Source organism: Chanodichthys erythropterus, chromosome 9 (assembly GCF_024489055.1).
Source record: "Chanodichthys erythropterus isolate Z2021 chromosome 9, ASM2448905v1, whole genome shotgun sequence".
Taxonomy (NCBI): domain Eukaryota; kingdom Metazoa; phylum Chordata; class Actinopteri; order Cypriniformes; family Xenocyprididae; genus Chanodichthys; species Chanodichthys erythropterus.
The window spans coordinates 3,865,913-3,886,634 of NC_090229.1; the positions used below are offsets into that span (position 1 = coordinate 3,865,913).

The 20,722-nt window shown below is 33.2% G+C and overlaps 2 protein-coding genes across 11 annotated transcripts in view; one reads left to right on the plus strand and one right to left on the minus strand.

Annotated features, from left to right (window-relative positions):
- The window catches only part of pi4kab (phosphatidylinositol 4-kinase, catalytic, alpha b), a 62,488-nt gene extending 46,601 nt beyond the window's left edge, over positions 1-15,887 (minus strand). For 3 of the 9 annotated variants that reach the window (XM_067394283.1, XM_067394281.1, XM_067394279.1), the window contains exons 1-17: positions 12,966-13,081; positions 11,737-11,853; positions 10,356-10,449; positions 10,171-10,259; positions 10,025-10,097; positions 9,690-9,952; positions 6,852-6,918; positions 6,486-6,634; positions 4,075-4,140; positions 3,800-3,896; positions 3,513-3,701; positions 3,105-3,205; positions 2,877-3,006; positions 1,116-1,245; positions 864-959; positions 598-781; positions 256-359 (exon numbers count right to left, since the gene is read on the minus strand). In XM_067394283.1, coding sequence (XP_067250384.1) covers positions 256-359; positions 598-781; positions 864-959; positions 1,116-1,245; positions 2,877-3,006; positions 3,105-3,205; positions 3,513-3,701; positions 3,800-3,896; positions 4,075-4,140; positions 6,486-6,634; positions 6,852-6,918; positions 9,690-9,952; positions 10,025-10,097; positions 10,171-10,259; positions 10,356-10,449; positions 11,737-11,853; positions 12,966-13,058 — 2,042 coding nt within the window. In that variant the 5' untranslated portion in view covers positions 13,059-13,081. Of the gene's footprint in view, positions 1-255; positions 360-597; positions 782-863; positions 960-1,115; positions 1,246-2,876; positions 3,007-3,104; positions 3,206-3,512; positions 3,702-3,799; positions 3,897-4,074; positions 4,141-6,485; positions 6,635-6,851; positions 6,919-9,689; positions 9,953-10,024; positions 10,098-10,170; positions 10,260-10,355; positions 10,450-11,736; positions 11,854-12,965; positions 13,093-13,592; positions 13,878-15,758 lie in introns of those variants that run through there. The other 6 variants (XM_067394284.1, XM_067394287.1, XR_010895929.1 and 3 more) reach the window with 5 other exon arrangements.
- On the plus strand, positions 15,197-20,492 carry snap29 (synaptosome associated protein 29). Of its 2 annotated transcripts, none has more exons than XM_067394289.1 (6): positions 15,197-15,340; positions 15,791-16,043; positions 16,120-16,319; positions 16,535-16,620; positions 19,352-19,456; positions 19,541-20,492. In XM_067394289.1, the coding sequence occupies exons 2-6, from the start codon at positions 15,792-15,794 to the stop codon at positions 19,699-19,701; spliced, it is 804 nt and encodes a 267-aa protein (XP_067250390.1). In that variant the 5' UTR covers positions 15,197-15,340; position 15,791; the 3' UTR covers positions 19,702-20,492. The 2 variants fall into 2 exon arrangements, with proteins under 2 accessions (XP_067250390.1, XP_067250389.1); XM_067394288.1 differs by having other exon boundaries at positions 15,225-15,340; positions 15,786-16,043.
- The last annotated feature ends 230 nt before the right edge of the window (positions 20,493-20,722 follow it).

Below are 20,722 nucleotides of genomic sequence, written 5' to 3' on the forward strand. Positions count from 1 at the left end.
CATATATTACGTAAACACAGACTTTTATTTTGCAAACGATTAATCGTTGTGCGGCCCTATTCTGAAGATGAACGAAGGTCTTACGGGTGTGGAACGACATGAGGGTGAGGAATTAATGACAGAAATTTCATTTTTGGGGGAACTAACCCTTTAAAAAGTGCCTGAAACTTCCACAGATGGTATCAAGCATTTCTAAGCTGGTAAACTGAATGCATTAAAAAGCATCGGGTAAAGGTCACACACACTCTCACACACCTGTATCCATGGTCCCTGTAGTCTCTGGTAGCAGAATACACCACATTACTGGCTTTGACACTGATCTGCTGGAACAGGTTCCACACCTCCTGATAGATGTATTGCTGTAGTTAAACACGAATCACACACTGTCGGTTAGAGAAACACAAATTATACCTGCGCCATCATTTTGATCAAGATCAGGGGCTGAAATTAAAAATCACCCATGGCGATTCGGTATGTCAGTTTCTTTCCTGAATTACTGTAATTATGCTTGAGAACGGACACCTCCTATTGCAGCTTCACACACCGAACAGCTGTAATCACACCACCCGTATGTGTGCGTGTCAGACAGAGCCTTACGTTTCCCGTGATGACCATGCAGCCCAGCTGGTCTATAATCAGCACGTCTAACTGCGAGGGCGGCTGGCAGAACTTCTGCTGCAGAATCTGCAGGATGGGCTCCATCACTTTGGGACTGTCTCTCATGGCCACGGCGATGTGACCCAGCGCTCGGATGGTGTGGTCAGGGATGAGATGGGCCTCCCTGAGGAGAAATACACCCACACATGTCAGAGAGACGGACGAGGCAGGAGAAAGAGAGACAGGCAGTGTGTTTGTTTCCTCACTTGTCATTCTCCTGGGAGATGTAGAGCCGGTTTGACAGGCTGGCTAAGAACGCCTCCACAATCACAGGATCCATAGTGAGACCAGCTTTCAGACATCTGCAGACGACAGTGAGTGAATCATGTGGGAAAATGTGCTTTTTTCCTCATGTTCATCATTCTTTAGTGTGTAATGTTACGTAAACGTCTTAAAGGCACAGCAGCAAAAAACTAAAGTAAAAGCTTGACTAACATCACAAATGGACTGAGCCAGACCTGCAGATGTTATCGATGGAGATGTCTCTGAGCTGCTCGTACATGGACGGCTGGTCTTTCCTGTTGGACAGGAAGTTGAGCGCAGACTGAGAATGCTCATTGGTCACGTTTATTTTGATTCCGCCGCCTCCTAAAGGAAAGATGTTAAAAGGTCATCAGAGTTCACATGCAGTGTCTATATCTGTATATAAACACTATGTCAGAGGATTAACCTTTATTTATTTCATATATATATATATATATAAATAAAATAAATAAACAAACAAACAGATATATAAGAAACTAGATGATCTAAATATAAAATTAAAACATAGCTAAAAATACAGAGATGATAAACAAAATAAATAGACAACAGACAGACAAATAGACAAGAAATAGATTATAAAATAAATAAACTATATACATACATATATAAAATAAACAAATCATATATATATATATATATATATATATATATGTATACAAATAAACAAATATATAGGAAAATAGATAAAATAAACTAACAACAGATAAACAAACAGACAATAAAACAGATGAAGAAAATAATATACATAATATAATAAAGAAATAACAATGAAATAATTATATATAAAAAAAAATAGATAACTTCATAAATAAACTAAATATAAACTAAAGAAAAAACATATATATAAAATAAATGGATAAAAATAGATGAGAAAATAGATAAATTAAATATAAGATAAATACAGATAAAAATACATATATAAACAAATTAGATAGAAATAAACAACACAAATGAAAAACGGATGTATAAATAAATAGATAGAAAACCGATATAAAAATAAATAAAAAAGATAAATACACAAAATAAACAACAGAAACAAATAGACAAGAAAATAGATGAATAAATAAAATATAAATACATGCATATATACATATATATATTAACAGAAACAAATTGACAAAACAGATGAAGAAAATAATATACATAATATAATAAATAACAAAATAAATAAATATACAAATAAAAGAAAAGAAAAAAGACAAATAAATATAAAATAAACAGATAAAAATAGATCAATGAGAAAATAGATAAAATAAACATAAGATAAATACAGATAAAAAAGCATATATAAAAAGTAGATATAAGTAATAAATAAAGATCAAACAACTAAGAAAACAGAAAACTATAAAATAAACCATTTAAACAAATAGACTTCAGAAAATACTTAATACATAAAGATAAAAAAATAGATATATAAATAAATGAGATGAATAAAATAGATAAATATACAAGAAGAAGAGTTTATAGATCAACTAAATACAGTAACACTTTACAATAAGGTTCATTAGTTAACGAACTAATAATGAACTGCACTTATACAGCATTTATTAATCTTTGTTAATTTCAGCATTTACTAATAATTATTAATATCTTGATAACATTAGTTAATGCACTGTGAACTAACAAGAACAAACAACTGAATTTTCATTAACATTAACGAAGATTAGTAAATACAGTAACAAATGTATTGATCACGGTTACTTCATGTTAGATAAAACATTATCTAATGAACCTTATTGTAAAGTGCTACCACAAATACAAATAAATAGAAAATAAATAAAAATAAATATAAAACAGATAAACATATAGTTAGATAAGAAAATGGATGATATAAATAATAAAAATAGATATATAAATTATATAATAAACAACAGACTTTTATCAAGAGTAATAAAATCTCTCTCTACAAAACATCATTCAGGACAGGGTTCAGAGGAGGCGGATGCTGAACTGACCTGAACTGCACTGACTGTGATACTTATAGAGTTTGATGAGCACAGCCGACGGAACCACCAGGAAGTCCTTCAGAGACACGGTGGCGGAATGAGCGATGACAGGGAAGCGCTCACACAGACGCCCTAAACCCTGAGACACACACACACACACACACACACACAGTGTCATTCCTCACATGACCTCTCACACACACAGGCCTCGTCTCTGTGTCATCGGTCAGTCTTCACCTGTAAACAGCAGATGAGCAGCGGCATGTGAGCGATGATCACCTTACTGGACGTTTTGGACTGGAGCTTCTCGGACAGTTTAGTGCACAGATTCTCAGCACCTGAAAGAGGAACGAGCAGTACACAAACTTTTACATTAGATGTGATTAAATCACGATTAATGGATTTGACAGCACTATTAAAAACACATTCTCTGTAATAGTTCACAGTAAGACCATAAATGTGTATGATGAAAATAGATACATATTGATCTCATGTTTCAGTTTATATAGAAAATGACATTCTTATATAATAATAATAATACAATTCCACCCAGAAATAGCTCCACTGGAGTGTGACAACATGCCCCGGTTGTGTATGTGCTGTGCTATAAACGCAGACGTCAGTGATTGGCAGGATGCCACAGACCTTGCTCATCTTTGACGGCCCACACCATGAGGTCCACACAGGCTGCGTTGGCATGACAACGGAGCTTCAGAGGACTGGGTTCCCCTGGCAACCGTTCCTCATGGAGAACCCTCTGGAGCTCTGATTGGCTGCTGCTGAACTGCTCCAGCACAAAGTCATGAACCTCTTTAACGAAGCTCGTCTGCACATCTGCACAGAGCGATTAACATGAAATATTCACGCACGGCAAAGGTCAAATACAAACAATTAATCCAGCAAATAAAGCATGTAGAGCTCAGTTTATCAACCTTTCATGTAATAGAGCGTGTCCCGCAGCATCTTGAACATGCTGACATACAGCGGGTCGCTGAAGACTTTGTAAAAGAGGTCGACGGCTGGATTTGCCTTCATACATGGAGAAAAAAATAAAGCAAGGGAGAATTAGGAAGGACAAACAGCTATCAAACATGCTTGAGTGTCTGGTTTGTGACGTTATTTGAAGACAAAATACTGTGTAATGCATTTTCAGCAGACAGTATTGATCTTGTATGCAGCAGATCCAGAGAAAATCCTGAAGCTTTACCTCTGTAACCTCGACCACAACAGCGTCCAGAGTCTTTAGGAATGAATCGGAGACAAAGTGCTTCACCTGCAGAAACAACAGTGATGGAAAGAGATGAATCCATGTTAGGAGATTTTGACAGTGTATTCACATCAAGTCAAGCTACTTCAGCTTTATTTTTTAATAGAGCGCAACAGTTGAATTCCAGAAATAAAAACATAAAATTGAATCATTCATTCGAGATTAATTCAAATACGCTGATTCATCCAGCAATGAAACAAGTCTTTATGAGTGAGTCATTGAATCATTCATTCAAGAGATTTGTTCAAAAATTCTGATTTATTTAGTAATGACACAAGTGAAGTCTGAGTGAGTCATTGAATCATTCATTTAAGAGATTTGTTCAAAAATGCTGATTCATCCAATAATGAAAAAAAGGATTCTTTGGATCTATTCAAGCAATTTGTTGAAAAACACTGATTCATCTAGTAATGAAACAAGTGAAGATTTTTTGTGTGAGTCATTGAATCATTCATTCAAGATTTGTTCAAAAATTCTGATTCATTTAGTAATGACACAAGTGAAGTCTTTGAGCGAGTCACTGAATCATTCATTCAAGAGATTTGTTCAAAAACGCTGATTCATCCAGAAATTAAACAAGTGAAGTCTTTATGAGTGAGTCGTTGAATCATTCATTCAAGAGATATGTTCAAAAATTCTGATTCATTTAGTGATGAAACAAGTGAAGTCTTTGAGCGAGTCACTGAATCATTCATTCAAGAGATTTGTTCAAAAACGCTGATTCATCCAGAAATTAAACAAGTGAAGTCTTTATGAGTGAGTCGTTGAATCATTCATTCAAGAGATATGTTCAAAAATTCTGATTCATTTAGTGATGAAACAAGTGAAGTCTTTATGAGTGAGTCATTGAATCATTCATTCAAGAGATTTGTTCAAAAATGCTGATTCATCCAATAATGAAAAAAAGGATTCTTTGGATCTATTCAAGCAATTTGTTGAAAAACACTGATTCATCTAGTAATGAAACAAGTGAAGATTTTTTGTGTGAGTCATTGAATCATTCATTCAAGAGATATGTTCAAAAATTCTGATTCATTTAGTGATGAAACAAGTGAAGTCTTTGAGCAAGTCACTGAATCATTCATTCAAGAGATTTGTTCAAAAACGCTGATTCATCCAGAAATTAAACAAGTGAAGTCTTTATGAGTGAGTCGTTGAATCATTCATTCAAGAGATATGTTCAAAAATTCTGATTAATTTAGTGATGAAACAAGTGAAGTCTTTGAGCGAGTCACTGAATCATTCATTCAAGAGATTTGTTCAAAAACGCTGATTCATCCAGAAATTAAACAAGTGAAGTCTTTATGAGTGAGTCGTTGAATCATTCATTCAAGAGATATGTTCAAAAATTCTGATTCATTTAGTGATGAAACAAGTGAAGTCTTTATGAGTGAGTCATTGAATCATTAATTCAAGAGATTTGTTCAAAAATTCTGATTCATTTAGTAATGACACAAGTGAAGTCTTTATGAGTGAGTCATTGAATCATTCATTCGAGATATTCATTTAAAAATGCTGATTCATCCAGAAATTAAACAAGTGAAGTCTTTATGAGTGAGTCATTGAATCATTCATTCAAGAGATTTGTTCAAAATGCTGATTCATCTAGTAATGAAACAAGTGAAGTCTTTATTAGTGAGTCATTGAATCATTCATTCAAGAGATTTGTTCAAAATGCTGATTCATCTAGTAATGAAACAAGTGAAGTCTTTATTAGTGAGTCATTGAATCATTCATTCAAGAGATTTGTTCAAAAACGCGGATTCATCCAGAAATGAAAAGTGAAAGGCTTGTTCAAGCGACTCCTTATGCTTCTGAATCACTCTCGTGGCACTTTGATGTCATACGCCGATCGGTCTGCACAGCGCCTATTTTCTTCTTTTGAGAGGCCATCTAAATATTCATGGTTTGAAACACTGAAAATTGACAGGCCTGTGCAGCAGATCTATAGATGTTTTGCTCTCTCCGCGCCAGTCATGTGACTGAAATCTATGAATAGTGTCATTATCAGCATCAGCCAATAACACTGGCTGATTAACAGAAGGCTCAATTCCCCCTTGTGTAAGTCACAAAATCCACAGCTCAGTCAACGGATAATGAACACATTTCCGTTCTGATGTATTTTGGAGTAAATATCATGTTAAGGAAGTGTTCCTTTTAGCAATTTCATTTGCCATTATTATATTCCATTAGGTACATTAAATATGGACGCTCTATCAGATAACAGGATCAGAGCCCATATCAGGTTATCACTAGTGATGTCATGAGGAAAAGATTCACATAAGGAGTTTATTGTCTGCCAAACAATGAGAAATCACATTAAGTGTGTGTGTGTGTGTGTGTGTGTGTACCATCTGTAAGAGGCGTCTCAGCAGCTCTAATGGGACGTTTATTTCTAGTCCGCTGGCACCAATGAAGAGAGGAGAGATGGAGAAGCTGGAACTGACGGTCGTAAAGTAATAATCTGGATTCACAGCACTGCCATCAGCCAGATAAGAGCCTGAAGAAACAATCAACCGCCACAAACAACCAGATTTACATGTCTGCTAAACTTTAATGTAATGGAATTAAACCAACAAACAGCTAAAACACGCTGAGAACTAAAGGTGCTTATTGAGAAACAAGCACATGAACTCTGAACTCAGAATCTGCTGAAGAATGTTCAGACGTTAAACCATTCAGAGATTAGAGTTGTGACACAGCAAACCTGACATTACCTTCAAAATACTGCGGCCCTGGAGCTGTGGGAGAGCAGGGCGACGGTCCGCCTCTGTCCGGACTCACCTGTGAACATAACAGCACATCTACCAATTCATACTACAATACTGCACCACTCATACTACATACTACTGCGATACATACTCTAAACCAGGGGTACTCAAGTTCAGAGGCCAAGAGGGCCGCATTTCAACCAAATGAAACGCAAAGGGCCACAAATTATAACTTGGATCGTAAGACTTTTTAGGCCTACTTAAGACAATATTTGTAGTTTTACTGTTTATTTACTAAAAGTGCAGTTTATTATCTAGCTAAGTCTTAATAGTATGGTGTCCTTTTTAAAGTGTCACTTAACATGATAAATGGCATTTAAAAAAAATGATTAATAGCTTGTCTTGCTGTATTCTTAATGTACAAATGCATAAAGAAAATCAAGAACTGATGAAAAGAAATCCTTATTCATTCCTTATTCATCCTCATTTCATTTCTTTTCACAAGAAATTTAAGGTCTGGCTGTTGTTCACTGGCTGATAAGAGTTTGTCCGTAAGACGAAAACATTGCACTTTTTTTTATAGTCTTTTTATACTCCATTGCACCTTTTTAACACTTTTTATAGCACCTATTTATACTCAGAGAATAAACGTTTTATTATTTATATTATTATTACCTTTTAATTTGGTAAGAATCCAAAAATCTTTTTTTTTCTTTTTTTTAATGTTCAATCACAATTTTATGAATTATCTAACTATAACCAACGTTGTAAACATGATAAATCAGATATTCTCCGTGAGCTCAATGATGTGATGACAGATCTTTAATGGGAGCGCTGCTTGCTTTCTGTTTATAACACATTGACATTAAGAATAAAAGGTGTGTTTTTCATGATGCTCGGCAACTTACACACTGCAAAGTTTGAGGAATGTCAACTGCATTTCATCATGGAAAAATAAGGTTACTTTGTTTTTTACTTGCGCGCACAGTCTCGAGCCTTTGATGGCGTTCACGAACACAAGTGCTCGACACATGCGCACTAGAGAGATTAATGCTTGTCTAGTCTTTTTCGCTCAAATAGTTACAATAAAATGTCTTTGTACTTGTTTAAAATTAGAGTTGCTGCTATCTTTTAATCCCCTCAAACGAGCGCTCTTCAACACGGTCGGCTATTGTGTTTGTTGTTACTCTTGTTCCGTCTTATCCGTTTCTTTTCAGACTGAAACAACAGCCCGTTTCAGTGCTGACACCTTGTGGACAAACTAAATTAGTGCAAAAACTATTCAATGCGCGCGTGCAAAGTGCCTTCAGTTTATTGTTCTTTGCGGTTAGAAAAACTGTGCTGCGCGTACACTATACGCGATCTCTGCTGATGATTACAGCGTCACGTGCACTGTACGCCTACCCTTGTGTACGTGTAAAAAAAAACGAAGTAATATTCACGCTAATTTTAGACGCAAATTATAATAAATATACATTTATATGTAGCATGATGCGGGCCACAAATTGAATGCTGACGGGCCGCCTGTTGAGTACCCCTGCTCTAAACGGTGCACAGATTGAGAAACTTCTGAATGCAAAGAGTACATGGATGACCAACTACTTTTTTTCCCCCCAAAATGTGCAGCATACAACCAGAGCAGTGCTTGGGATACTGTATCCCACAATGCAATGTGCTCAACTTGACCTTTTCCAGTTTGATAAATGAACATAAGTACTTTCCACTGTGATTTTTTTTTAGTTTTAGATCAGACTGCCAAGGGATAAGACAATAATAAATATTTAATTTTATTTACTTACATTTTTGCATTTTATTTAATAATTCATTTTTAGTTATTTTTTCTAAAATTGTTTAAAACATTTTCAATAATAATGTATTATTATTAATAATAATGTATTATTATTATTATTAACTTTTTTAAAAATTTTTGAACATTTTTATTTACTAGATTTTTTTTTCATTTTTCTCAATTCATGATTTTTATTTACTAAAATTTATTTTCTAAAATTATGTTTGCATATTTTTTCAATAATTATTAAAAAATTTTTTAATTATTTTTGTATATTTTTCAATGAATCATTTTTATTTACTAAAATTTATTTTCTACTTTTTTATATATTTGTCAATTAACTTTTTCCTAAAATTTATTTTCTAAAATTATTTTTGCATATTTTTTCAATAATTTATTATTTACTTTAAAAAAAATCAAATGTTATTTTGCATATTTGTCAATTAATCCTTTTTATTTACTAAAATTTTCTAATTTTCTTTTTACATATTTTTACATATTAACTTTATTTACTTAAATGTATTTTCTATAATAATTTTCACATATTTTTTTAATAATAATGCATTAATATTTACTTTTACAAAATCTAATTATTTTTGCACTTTTTTATGTACTAAATTTTATTTTCTAAAATTATTTTTGCATATTTTTATATTCATATTTATTTTCTAAAAATTTTCCATATGTCAATTAAAATGTCTTATTTCATAAAAATATATTTTCTGAAATTATTTTTCCACATTTTTTTCAATGTATTATTTACTTAAAAAAATTATTTGTGCATATGTTTTCAATAATAATTTATTTTATTTACTTAAAATATTTCTTTAATTTCTTTGCATATTTCAATAAATCACTTTTCCTGAGAGGATAAACGAACACCACCAGCTGAATTAAACACAACATGAGGTCATGTGACGGTCACATACATTTAGTTTGAAACGTTTATCACTGCATAATGCATCCTTTTACACATACTATTCTTTTTCTCAAGTAATAGTCATTATGCTGCACTAATCAGTATGCAAGTATTCATTCGGCACACATGCGGTGACCTGTGCGTCAGGGTTGGCGATGCCACTCTTGCGTCTCAGCGTGTCTCCCTGGCAGGCCGTGAGCAGAGAGCTGGGCAGAATAGAGCGGAAGTCATTGAAGGATCTCCTCCGAATGCCCTCTGTCTCCACAGACACGCGGTGAGCCGGCTGCGGCATTCCTCGCGGGAAGAGCTGCGAGAGGAGGGACTCATCGCCGTTACCGTAGCGACCAAAAGCTCGAGTCACGCCTAGAAGACACGGGACAGCATACCTGCACAGGTACACTGCAGAAACAGGACAAGAGTCAGACGGGTGCGAATATAAACGTGTGTTCGTGAAGTGAAAAAGGGAATCACCTTTATCCTGGTTCTCCGGCGTCTGGCAGATCTCCAGCAGAGACTGCATTACTTCCATGACCGCTTCCAGGATCTGGACAGAAGGACGTTAAATGAGTGCAAAAGGAAAAAAACATGGAAATGTAAAGAAGCGCTGAAGATCAGACCTGCGAGCGAGACTCTGGGTCTCTCTGAGCGACGTCAGACAGGAGCGTCACCAGACAGAAGCTGAAGTTCTCCGCCATGGGGAGAGTCTCTGTTCACACATCAAAATATCACACTTTTAAACACTGGTGTGCATGCTTACATTTACACTAATGTACTTGATGAGAGATGAATCAGCAACTGGTACCTTTACACTTCCTCCCAGCATTCTCCTCCACCCACTGCACTCTGGGTAAGCCCTTGAGCAGACTCAGCAGGTAACTTACCACTGTGTCTTTGTGCTGAGAAAGACAAATATCACACAAACCATGTGTTGGAAAGATGCAGATACAGTGTGTTTATGCAGAGAAACATACACAGTTTTCATGCCGTTCCTCTCATAAACCAGCTTCAACTTTCTCTTCGAGGACGTTCCCAAAGGGAGGTTGTCATATTTAACAACAATTTTGTCCCCAAAATATGATGAACACACACAGATTCACATGTGAAAAACAAGCTTTGTAATTATTTGTAATAATAATTAATTTTAGCATATTATTTCAATAACAATGTATTATTATTTACTTAAAAAAAAATCTACAATTATTTTTGCATATTTTTCAATTATTTTTATTTACTAAAATGCATTTTCTAAAATTATTTTTACATATTTTTCAATTAATCATATTTATTTACTAAAATGTATTTTGTAAAATTATTTTTGCATATTTTATTTAATAAAACTTTTCTAAAATTATTTTTTAATTTTTTTGTTACTTTAAAAAAATCTATTTTTGCATTTTTTCAGTTAATCTTTTTTATTTACTAAAATTTATTTTCTAAAATTATTTTTGCATATTTTTCAATTAATCATTTTTATTTACTAAAATATCTTTTATAAAATAATTTTTTGCATATTTTTCAATTAATCATTTTTGTTTACAACAATTTCTCATCTAAAATTATTTTTGTATATTTTTTCAATAATAATTTGTTATTAACTTAAAAAAATCTACAATTACTTTTGCAGTTTTTATTTACTAAAATGTATTTTCTACAATTTTTTGTATATTTTTCAATTATTTTTATTTACTAAAATATATTTTCTAAAACATTTTTTTACATATTTATCATTTTTATTTACTAACTTTTTTCTAAAATTATTTTTGCATTCAATTCATCTTTATTTTTACTAAAATTTCTTTTCTAAAATTGTTTGCATATTTTTTTCAATAATATATTATTATTTACTTATATTATAAAATCTACAATTATTATTTTTGCATTAATTTTTAACATTTATTTAATTTTTGTGCATATTTCAATAAATAATGACTTGATCTGAATATAATTCAAACCAAAATCTATATATATGCTTCAAAAAAGAAACCAAATCACACACATACAGTGTGTTTATGCAGAGAAACATACAAATTTTGCATGCAGTTTCTCTCATAAACCAGTTTCAACTTTCCATTCGAGGACGTTCCCAAAGGGAGGTTATATTTAGCAACAATTTTGTCCCCAAAATATAATGAACACACACAGTTTCACATGTGAAAAACAAGCCGATAATCAGCCTCAGTCACCTGTAAATCTGACTCGACCAGGAACACAGCCAGAGCGATGACAGCATCCCTGCGCCGGACATCGAGACTGAAGACGCCGCGGCTGTCGCACGGACACATGCATAATAACTTCTGCACCTGATGGAGAAACACACAATCTGCTGCTGATGCTGAACTGTCACAATAAACACCTAAACAACTTCCCTCTAAGAAAGACCTGAGAAAACCCAAGAGAGACCCATTTTTTGAGGATTTATCATATCTTTTAAATTTATATAAATAAATTAAAAAATATTTTTTCTTGTTTATGTTAGGGTAAAAAAAAAAAAAAAAAGTCACACTCTGGGTCTTTGGGGTCTCCAGACAGAAGGCAACAAAAAGTAATTTTGTAATAAAATAATTGTTTAAAAAAAATAAATAAATAAAATGTAATTTTACTTTGATTATTAATGTATTTACTTCATATTTGTGCAGTTTTTGGAGGACTTATCATATATTTTAAATTTATATAAATAAGTTAAAAAATGTTTTATACAAAAACGGTGTTTTATGTTATAATTCACTTTATAAAAGACCCACATTTCTAACTTTCATTCATGGGGATAACATGGATAATTTGACATGGTTTAGTGTAAGATTTTTGCCCATCTTTTGGAAAATGCAGTTTTAAAAGTAAAAAATTATCACTTTATCCAGTAGATGGCAGCAGAGCTCCACTATGTGCTATTTGACTGACTGAAAGACATCTTTTCACAAGTTTTTTCAGTTGGATTCATATCTAAATATTATGAAATCACAATTATGACAATAAAAGCTACTTTTTGTCAAAGTTTAGCATTTTTTTTTGTATTGGAAAAAAATAAGTTTTAAAAAAAAAAAATTATTTATTGCAAAATCACTTTTTATTGGAGCTCTGCAGCTTCTACTGGTAAAAGTGATAATTTTTCTTACTTTTAAAACCGCATTTTCCAAAAGATGGGCAAAAATCTTACACTAAACCATGTCAAATATCCATGTTATCCCCATGAACGAAATTTAGAAATGTGGGTCTTTTATAAAGTGAATTATAACATAAAACGCCGTTTTTGTATAAAAAAAATATTTTTTTATTTATTTATTTATATACATTTAAAAAATATGATAAATCCTCCAAAAACTGCACAAATTTCGAGTAAAAACATTAATAAACAGAGTAAAATTACATTTGTTTAAAACAAACAAAAAAAACAATTATTTTGTTATAAAATTACATTTAGTTGCCTGTGGTCTCTGGAGACTCCAAGGGCCCTGAGTGTGCCCCCCAAACGAAGGGTTAAACAGCGCGGAAATGCATGATCATGCATGAAAGATGAACGTGTCACGCCTTCTGCAGTGTGGCAATGCATTTCACAAGAGCTCAAGAGGAAATCAACACCTGCTGCTGCTGCATTAAACCCTTTAACAGCACCAGAAAACACCAGCATCGGCGCTGCTGGCACGAGACGGCACCACTTAGTGCCTGGCATCGGCTTAAACATGTGACTAGACATTTTGTTTTTCAGTTTCATACATCAAACATATCTCATAAAATGTAAACAAGCATTTACAGATGTTCTTGTTTGGTTTATATGTTTTAGGACAGCCAAAATACCATGCAAAAGCTTTTATTTTTATGTTTCAAGACGGTTTGGAGCATATGCAATTCTTTTATAAGTATAGTAAGTCTCATATGCATGCAATGCCTTATTATATTTCAGATTATAACTCACACATAATGAGCAAACTTGCCTGTGACACCTGTCGCGCGCATCGAGGTAACGCAGCGCAGTGATATAATAACAATGCAGCGCAGCGTGATCTCAGTGCAGTCAGTGTAACGTTAGTGTGTTTTCTTGTACCTTCTCGACGGGCGCTGGTCGGTGGGCTGCCAGTGAGCGCGCGAGCGACAGCACCGTGTTGAAATAGAACTCGCGCGTGCCGCCGCGCGTGGCCATGATTCACGAGACGCCACGGGAAAGTTGGAAACACGCGAACGATGATTCCTGCTGCTGCCCGCGGTGAAGGAAAACCCGACCGCAATACGGAAAGTGTGAAGGCACAAATAACAGCCGATGAAGAGAGACGGAGCGCGAGCGCGAGCGCGAGGCGTGTCTGCATTGAAGCATCATCAGTGTAGTTTATCTTATTGGCTCACACTGATGGACGGTTATAGATATATAAATGAGGAAATAGTTTTGACAGCTTTATTACTGAAAACTGAGAACAGGAAAGAGAAACTTTAAACACTTTAACAGAGCATTGGCTAAAATATATACATTTATGTTATTTTTGTTGCAGCTTCATTTGTTGTTACTCTATAATTATAAATAATTAATGTTAATGTATGAAATAATGATTAATAATAATAATAATGCATTTGTTGTTGTTATTATTAATCGACAATATTAATAATTAATTGTAGTAGTAGTAGAATATATGATTTATATTAAATGATATAATAATTATTTTTAATATTATTGTTGTTGTTTACTAACAATATTTATAATTAATAATAATAGTAATAATTAGCAGCAGTGGTAGTAGAATATATTTTTATGTAATTTTAATAACTATCATTATTAGTAGAATTAATAAATTATTGTGTATATTAATAATTAATATTTATAATAATAACCATTTATTATTATTATTATTTATTTGAACTATTATTATTTTAAATTATAATAATACATTTGTTATTATTATTATTATATTACTATTAATCTGCTATATTAATAATTATGAATAATTATTATTAGTAGTAGAATATTAATCATTCATATTTATAAAATAACCATTTATTATTACTGATGTTATTACTTTTAATACGTTGCCAATATTAATAATCAATAATAATATTTGTAGTAGTAGTAATATATATATAAATATTTATTGATAATTAATATATTATTATTTATATTAACAATTAATTTTATAATAATATTAATTTATTATTGTTGTTGTTATTCACTAATAATATTCATAATTAATAATATTTTTTGCAGTAGTAGAATATATTATTTATTTATTATTATAATAATAATCATATTTATTATTGTTATTATTAATTGACCATGATAAAAATTAATAATAATAATAATAATAATAATAATAATAATTTGTAGTAGTAAAATTCATATATTATTATTTACTTTAATTATTGATATCCATGATAATAATAATTTATTATTATTGATATCATTATTATATTATTCACTAACAATATTTATAATTAATAATAACAATTGGTAGTGCATATATATATATATATATATATATATATATATATATATATATATATATATATATATATATATATATATATAATTTATAATAATAATAATAATAATACTTGGAATAACTTACATTTATTATAATTAACTTCAAAAGTGTGTTTTGTGGCTCGAGCTATCTCTGTTTTCAAATCCCAGCTCTTGGTTTCGAATCCTGTCATAAATAATAACAACAAAAAGTGAAAATGAGATGAAACAAAAAGCATCAGAGGAGGAGCCTATCTGACGTCACGATGACACCACCGGAAGTTGTTTCGCCATAAGCGTCAGCTCAGCTGATAGCAAGAGAACGAATCTCCCTCCAGCGATCAAAGGTACAAATTTATCGATACAGTGTTCAATATATCGAAATTTAATCAAATAGACCGAGAGGAAGTGTTATTGAAGACGATGTAAGGTTTATTTAAAGGTTGTTTCAGGAAACATACAGTAGCTTCGATAGTTACAAACATACGAGCTTCTACAGCATTTTCAGTTTAAATGAAGTTAAATAATACATATATTTATGAAATATTAGCACTTTTGCACGCTTAATCTATATCTATATATGTTTTTTCAGTTATATTAGCTTCTTCAGGATCCATATCTATATACTAACAGAAAGTACCATGTTTTTTGGACATTTACCATGGTAATATACAGCTGATAACCATGGTACAGCCACTTGAAGAAATGTAACTGTCCTTTAACTGCCTTATTTATTATTACATCTTATGAAAATAAATATATTACATTATATTATATCTCCTCTCACTCAAGCACAGGATGTCTGCCTATTCCAAATCCCACAATCCTTTCGCTGATGATGATGATGAAGAGGACTCGGGGCGCGCAGCACCGAGACGAGGCTTTAACTTCGACGATGATCCTGAGGAGAGTTCAATGAGTCCGGCAGAGAGACGACAGAGACAGCTGCAGCAGGAAGTGATGCGTACAGCGCAGTCAGCCGTGGACAGCAGCCACCGCTCGCTCGGACTCATCTACGAATCGGAGAAGGTTGGATCCGAGACGGCAGAGGTGAGAAGAACCTCAGTGTATTTTGTCTCTTATACACCGCACATTTTATTTAAATCGCTCTATTGTCCTCCCACAGGAACTGATTCGACAGGGTGAAGCTTTGAAAAGGACCGAGAGAATGATTGACAACATGGAGCAGGACATGAGGACGAGCCAGAGGCACATAAACACCATTAAGAGTGTGTGGGGAGGCATGGTCAACTATTTCAAAGGCAAACCTGAACCTCCTAAACCTGCACAGAAGGACCAGCCGGTGTCCTACGAGGCCAACAGCAGGTGCAGATAAATACTGACCCAAAATTAGTAGCTTTTAGAAGTTTACCTGCACTGAAAAGTGCTATAATTGTCCTGTTTTTTCCCCCTTGTTTTGATTCACATCAGATCTTAGTCAGGAAAGATGTCATATCTGGAAATGCAAAGTCCAACATTTCTGAATATTACTTAACAACACAACGGTTTTGTAATTTTGTGAATGTCTGATGATATTACAGATTACAGAATGCACTTGCGGAGAGCAAACAGCAGGAAGATAAATATCAAGCCAGCCATCCGAACCTCAGGAAACTGGACACATCTGGTAAACACAAACACATGATTGTGCACTTACAAAGTATTGCCAGTAATACCTAGCGATGGGAGAAAGGAAGCTTGAATCAATAGAACCAGTGGCTTTACAAAGAGATTCACTGTTTCAAAGCGCTGGAATCGCCACACACTGGTGACGCCTGCTGGTCAAAACGATGAAAATGCAGTGAAAACACCTTTTACAAACCAATTACAGATGTTTTATTGAAAGTGTATGTGCACAATGTGCACGATTTATAAATCGAGGGAACAAAATAGTAAATCATGTGCACGATTTAGCGAATCGAGGGAACATATAAGGAAATCATGCACACGATTTAGCGAATCGAGGGAACAAAAAAGTAAATAATGTGCACGATTTATAAATCGAAGGAACGAAATAGTAAATAATGTGCACGATTTAGCGAATCGAGGGAACGAAATAGTAAATCTAAACACGATTTATAAATCGGAACGAAATAGTAAATAATGTGCACGATTTAGCGAATCGAGGGAACGAAATAGTAAATCTAAACACGATTTATAAATCGAAGGAACGAAATAGTAAATAATGTGCACAATTTAGCGAATCCAGGGAACAAAATAGTAAATCTAAACACGATTTATAAATCGGAACGAAATAGTAAATAATGTGCACGTTTTATAAATCAAAGGAACGAAATAGTAAATAATGTGCACGATTTAGCGAATCGAGGAAACAAAATAGTAAATAATGTGCACAATTTAGCGAATCGAGGAAACAAAATAGTAAATAATGTGCACAATTTAGCGAATCGAGGGAACAAAATAGTAAATAATGTGCACAATTTAGCGAATCGAGGGAACAAAATAGTAAATAATGTGCACGATTTATAAATCGAAGGAACGAAATAGTAAATAATGTGCACGATTTAGCGAATCGATGAAACAAAATAGTAAATAATGTGCACAATTTAGCGAATCGAGGGAACAAAATAGTAAATAATGTGCACGATTTATAAATCGAAGGAATGAAATAGTAAATAATGTGCATGATTTATAAATCGAAGGAACAAAGTAGTAAATAATGTGCACGATTTATAAATCGAAGGAATGAAATAGTAAATAATGTGCATGATTTAGCGAATCGAGGGAACGAAATAGTAAATCTAAACACGATTTATAAATCGAAGGAACGAAATAGTAAATAATGTGCACAATTTAGCGAATCCAGGGAACAAAATAGTAAATCTAAACACGATTTATAAATCGGAACGAAATAGTAAATAATGTGCACGTTTTATAAATCAAAGGAACGAAATAGTAAATAATGTGCACGATTTAGCGAATCGAGGAAACAAAATAGTAAATAATGTGCACAATTTAGCGAATCGAGGAAACAAAATAGTAAATAATGTGCACAATTTAGCGAATCGAGGGAACAAAATAGTAAATAATGTGCACAATTTAGCGAATCGAGGGAACAAAATAGTAAATAATGTGCACGATTTATAAATCGAAGGAACGAAATAGTAAATAATGTGCACGATTTATAAATCGAAGGAACAAAGTAGTAAATAATGTGCACGATTTATAAATCGAAGGAATGAAATAGTAAATAATGTGCATGATTTATAAATTGAAGGAATGAAATGGTAAATAATGTGCATGATTTATAAATCGAAGGAACGAAATAGTAAATAATGTGCACGATTTAGCGAATCGATGAAACAAAATAGTAAATAATGTGCACAATTTAGCGAATCGAGGGAACAAAATAGTAAATAATGTGCACGATTTATAAATCGAAGGAATGAAATAGTAAATAATGTGCATGATTTATAAATCGAAGGAACAAAGTAGTAAATAATGTGCACGATTTATAAATCGAAGGAATGAAATAGTAAATAATGTGCATGATTTATAAATTGAAGGAATGAAATGGTAAATAATGTGCATGATTTATAAATCGAAGGAATGAAGTAGTGAATAATGTGCATGATTTATAAATCGAAGGAATGAAATAGTAAATAATGTGCATGATTTATAAATCGAGGAAACAAAATATTACGTCATGTGCATGATTTACTTTTTTTTTTTCCTGCATGTCATGTGCGAGGCTCCGTATTTATTATACTAATGTGTTATTAAAAACTGATCCAAGATCAGGTAAAAACCATATAGACTCTGGTTCATGGGTTCACAGAGATCATCACACCCTAGTGGTAAACCATTGCAATTTCAAAATGTTCTGAAAGTTGACATAAAGAAGCCTCGTTTACTTAAATCATCAATGATTCGCAAAGGTTTCAAAGCTTCATGCACTGCAAAAAATTGTTCTTCCTCTGTTTTCCAGCACAAATATTTAAGCATTCTTAAATCAAGATACATTTACTGGAGAAGCAAAATGACTGAAGATATTAAGTCTTATTTAATGAAAGAAAATTATCAAAATTAAGTGAGTTTGTGATTGAAACTAGAAAAATATCTGCCAAACTTAATTCAAAGTGAAAACAAGATTATTTTTCTAACCTCTTTGGTAGATCTTTCTTCTTGTTTTAAGCATAATTTCGATACATTTTTCATTAAACAAGACTTAATATCTTCAGTCATTTTGTTTCTCAAGTAAATGTATCTTAGTAAAATGTTTTTACTGGAAAACAAGACAGAAATACTGAGGAAGAAAGCCATTTTTTGCAGTGTTTCGATAGCCGCCATCATCATTATTACCAGTTCATCAAAATCACATATGTTTGCTTGAACAGGATTCGGAGCTTCTGCGTCCCTGGATAATGGACCACCGGATCAGAACGGATATCCTAAGAACAAACAGCTGCAGGCCGCACATCAACAGCTGGACAGCAACCTCGGTGAGAAACACAAGAGCTTCTCTTGCCCCTTGATCAGGTCGCTCACAGCCAGGATCTGATGTGTGTTTGGTCTTCTGTCTCCAGATGAAATGTCGTTGGGTCTGGGCCGTCTGAAGAATCTGGGTCTGGGACTGCAGGCGGAGATCGACGACCAGGACGTTTCTCTGGACTCTTTGCTCAATAAGGTCGACACCATGGACGGCAAGATCAGCTCCACCAACCGGCAACTCAAAAACCTCAAATAGACCCTGAGTGTGATGTCACTTCCTGGAGGTGTGGCTGAGGTGCTGTCTGCCATCCAAATCGAAAAACATTTTTCATCTTCTCTCCAAGGGAAGTGTGTTTATGTGTGTTGAAAGAGAAGTTCAACACTCATTATTTCAGTGCTGCCTTCATTTAGTCGTCACTAACACATGTCCGATTATACTATGCATCTGTGTGTGGGTTAAAGATTGATGTGAATAAACGGCTGATAAACTTTGAGTTGAAAATGTTAGCTGTAAGAAAAGTATGTCAGAGATTCGCACACCAGACTTCAACCATTTCAATAATTTTAACCACATACCTTGCACTCCTTAACTGAGCACAATTATAATATGGCCAATGCTTATAAATTACTTTGTTTTGCGCCCTTATGAGAAATCTGCTTTCGTCAGACACTTTTATAATGATGTATCCTCATTTCCTGCTAGTACAGCCCATGTAAGCACACTAATCTGTGTATAAAGGTGATTAAATAGTGAGAAAGATATTGGTCTGCCTTAATGTTCACACTTGACTGATCTCAGACTTCATTATAGAGATTAGTACTCAAGTCTTTGTTAATCACTATTTGTGAATGCAACCCACAAAATCGTGTTTTCTTTTTCAGGTCTATATTAGAGTAGCTTTGTATGATATTACCAGACAGAATCTGCTGAGGTTTCACTATCGTTTCTGCGTCGACTGGAATTTATTGTTCAAATGTTGTACTCTTAATAAAGCAAACAATTTCTGTTTGATGAATATGGAATATGTGAACATAAATAAAATATAATGTTGTAATTTGTGTTAGTCACTTAATTTGTCACTTCAGTAGATTCAAAATAATGGATAGAAAACATCATCTATGGGCAGTAAAGAGCATGCACAAAAAGTACAATTTTGTGCATGTACCCTGTGATTATTGGAGTAAATACTATGCTATTTTATTTAAATGGTAGGGGTGAATTCAGGTTAATTGGGACACTTTTTCCAAGTCATCTCAATGGCAAAATTTGTCCCAAA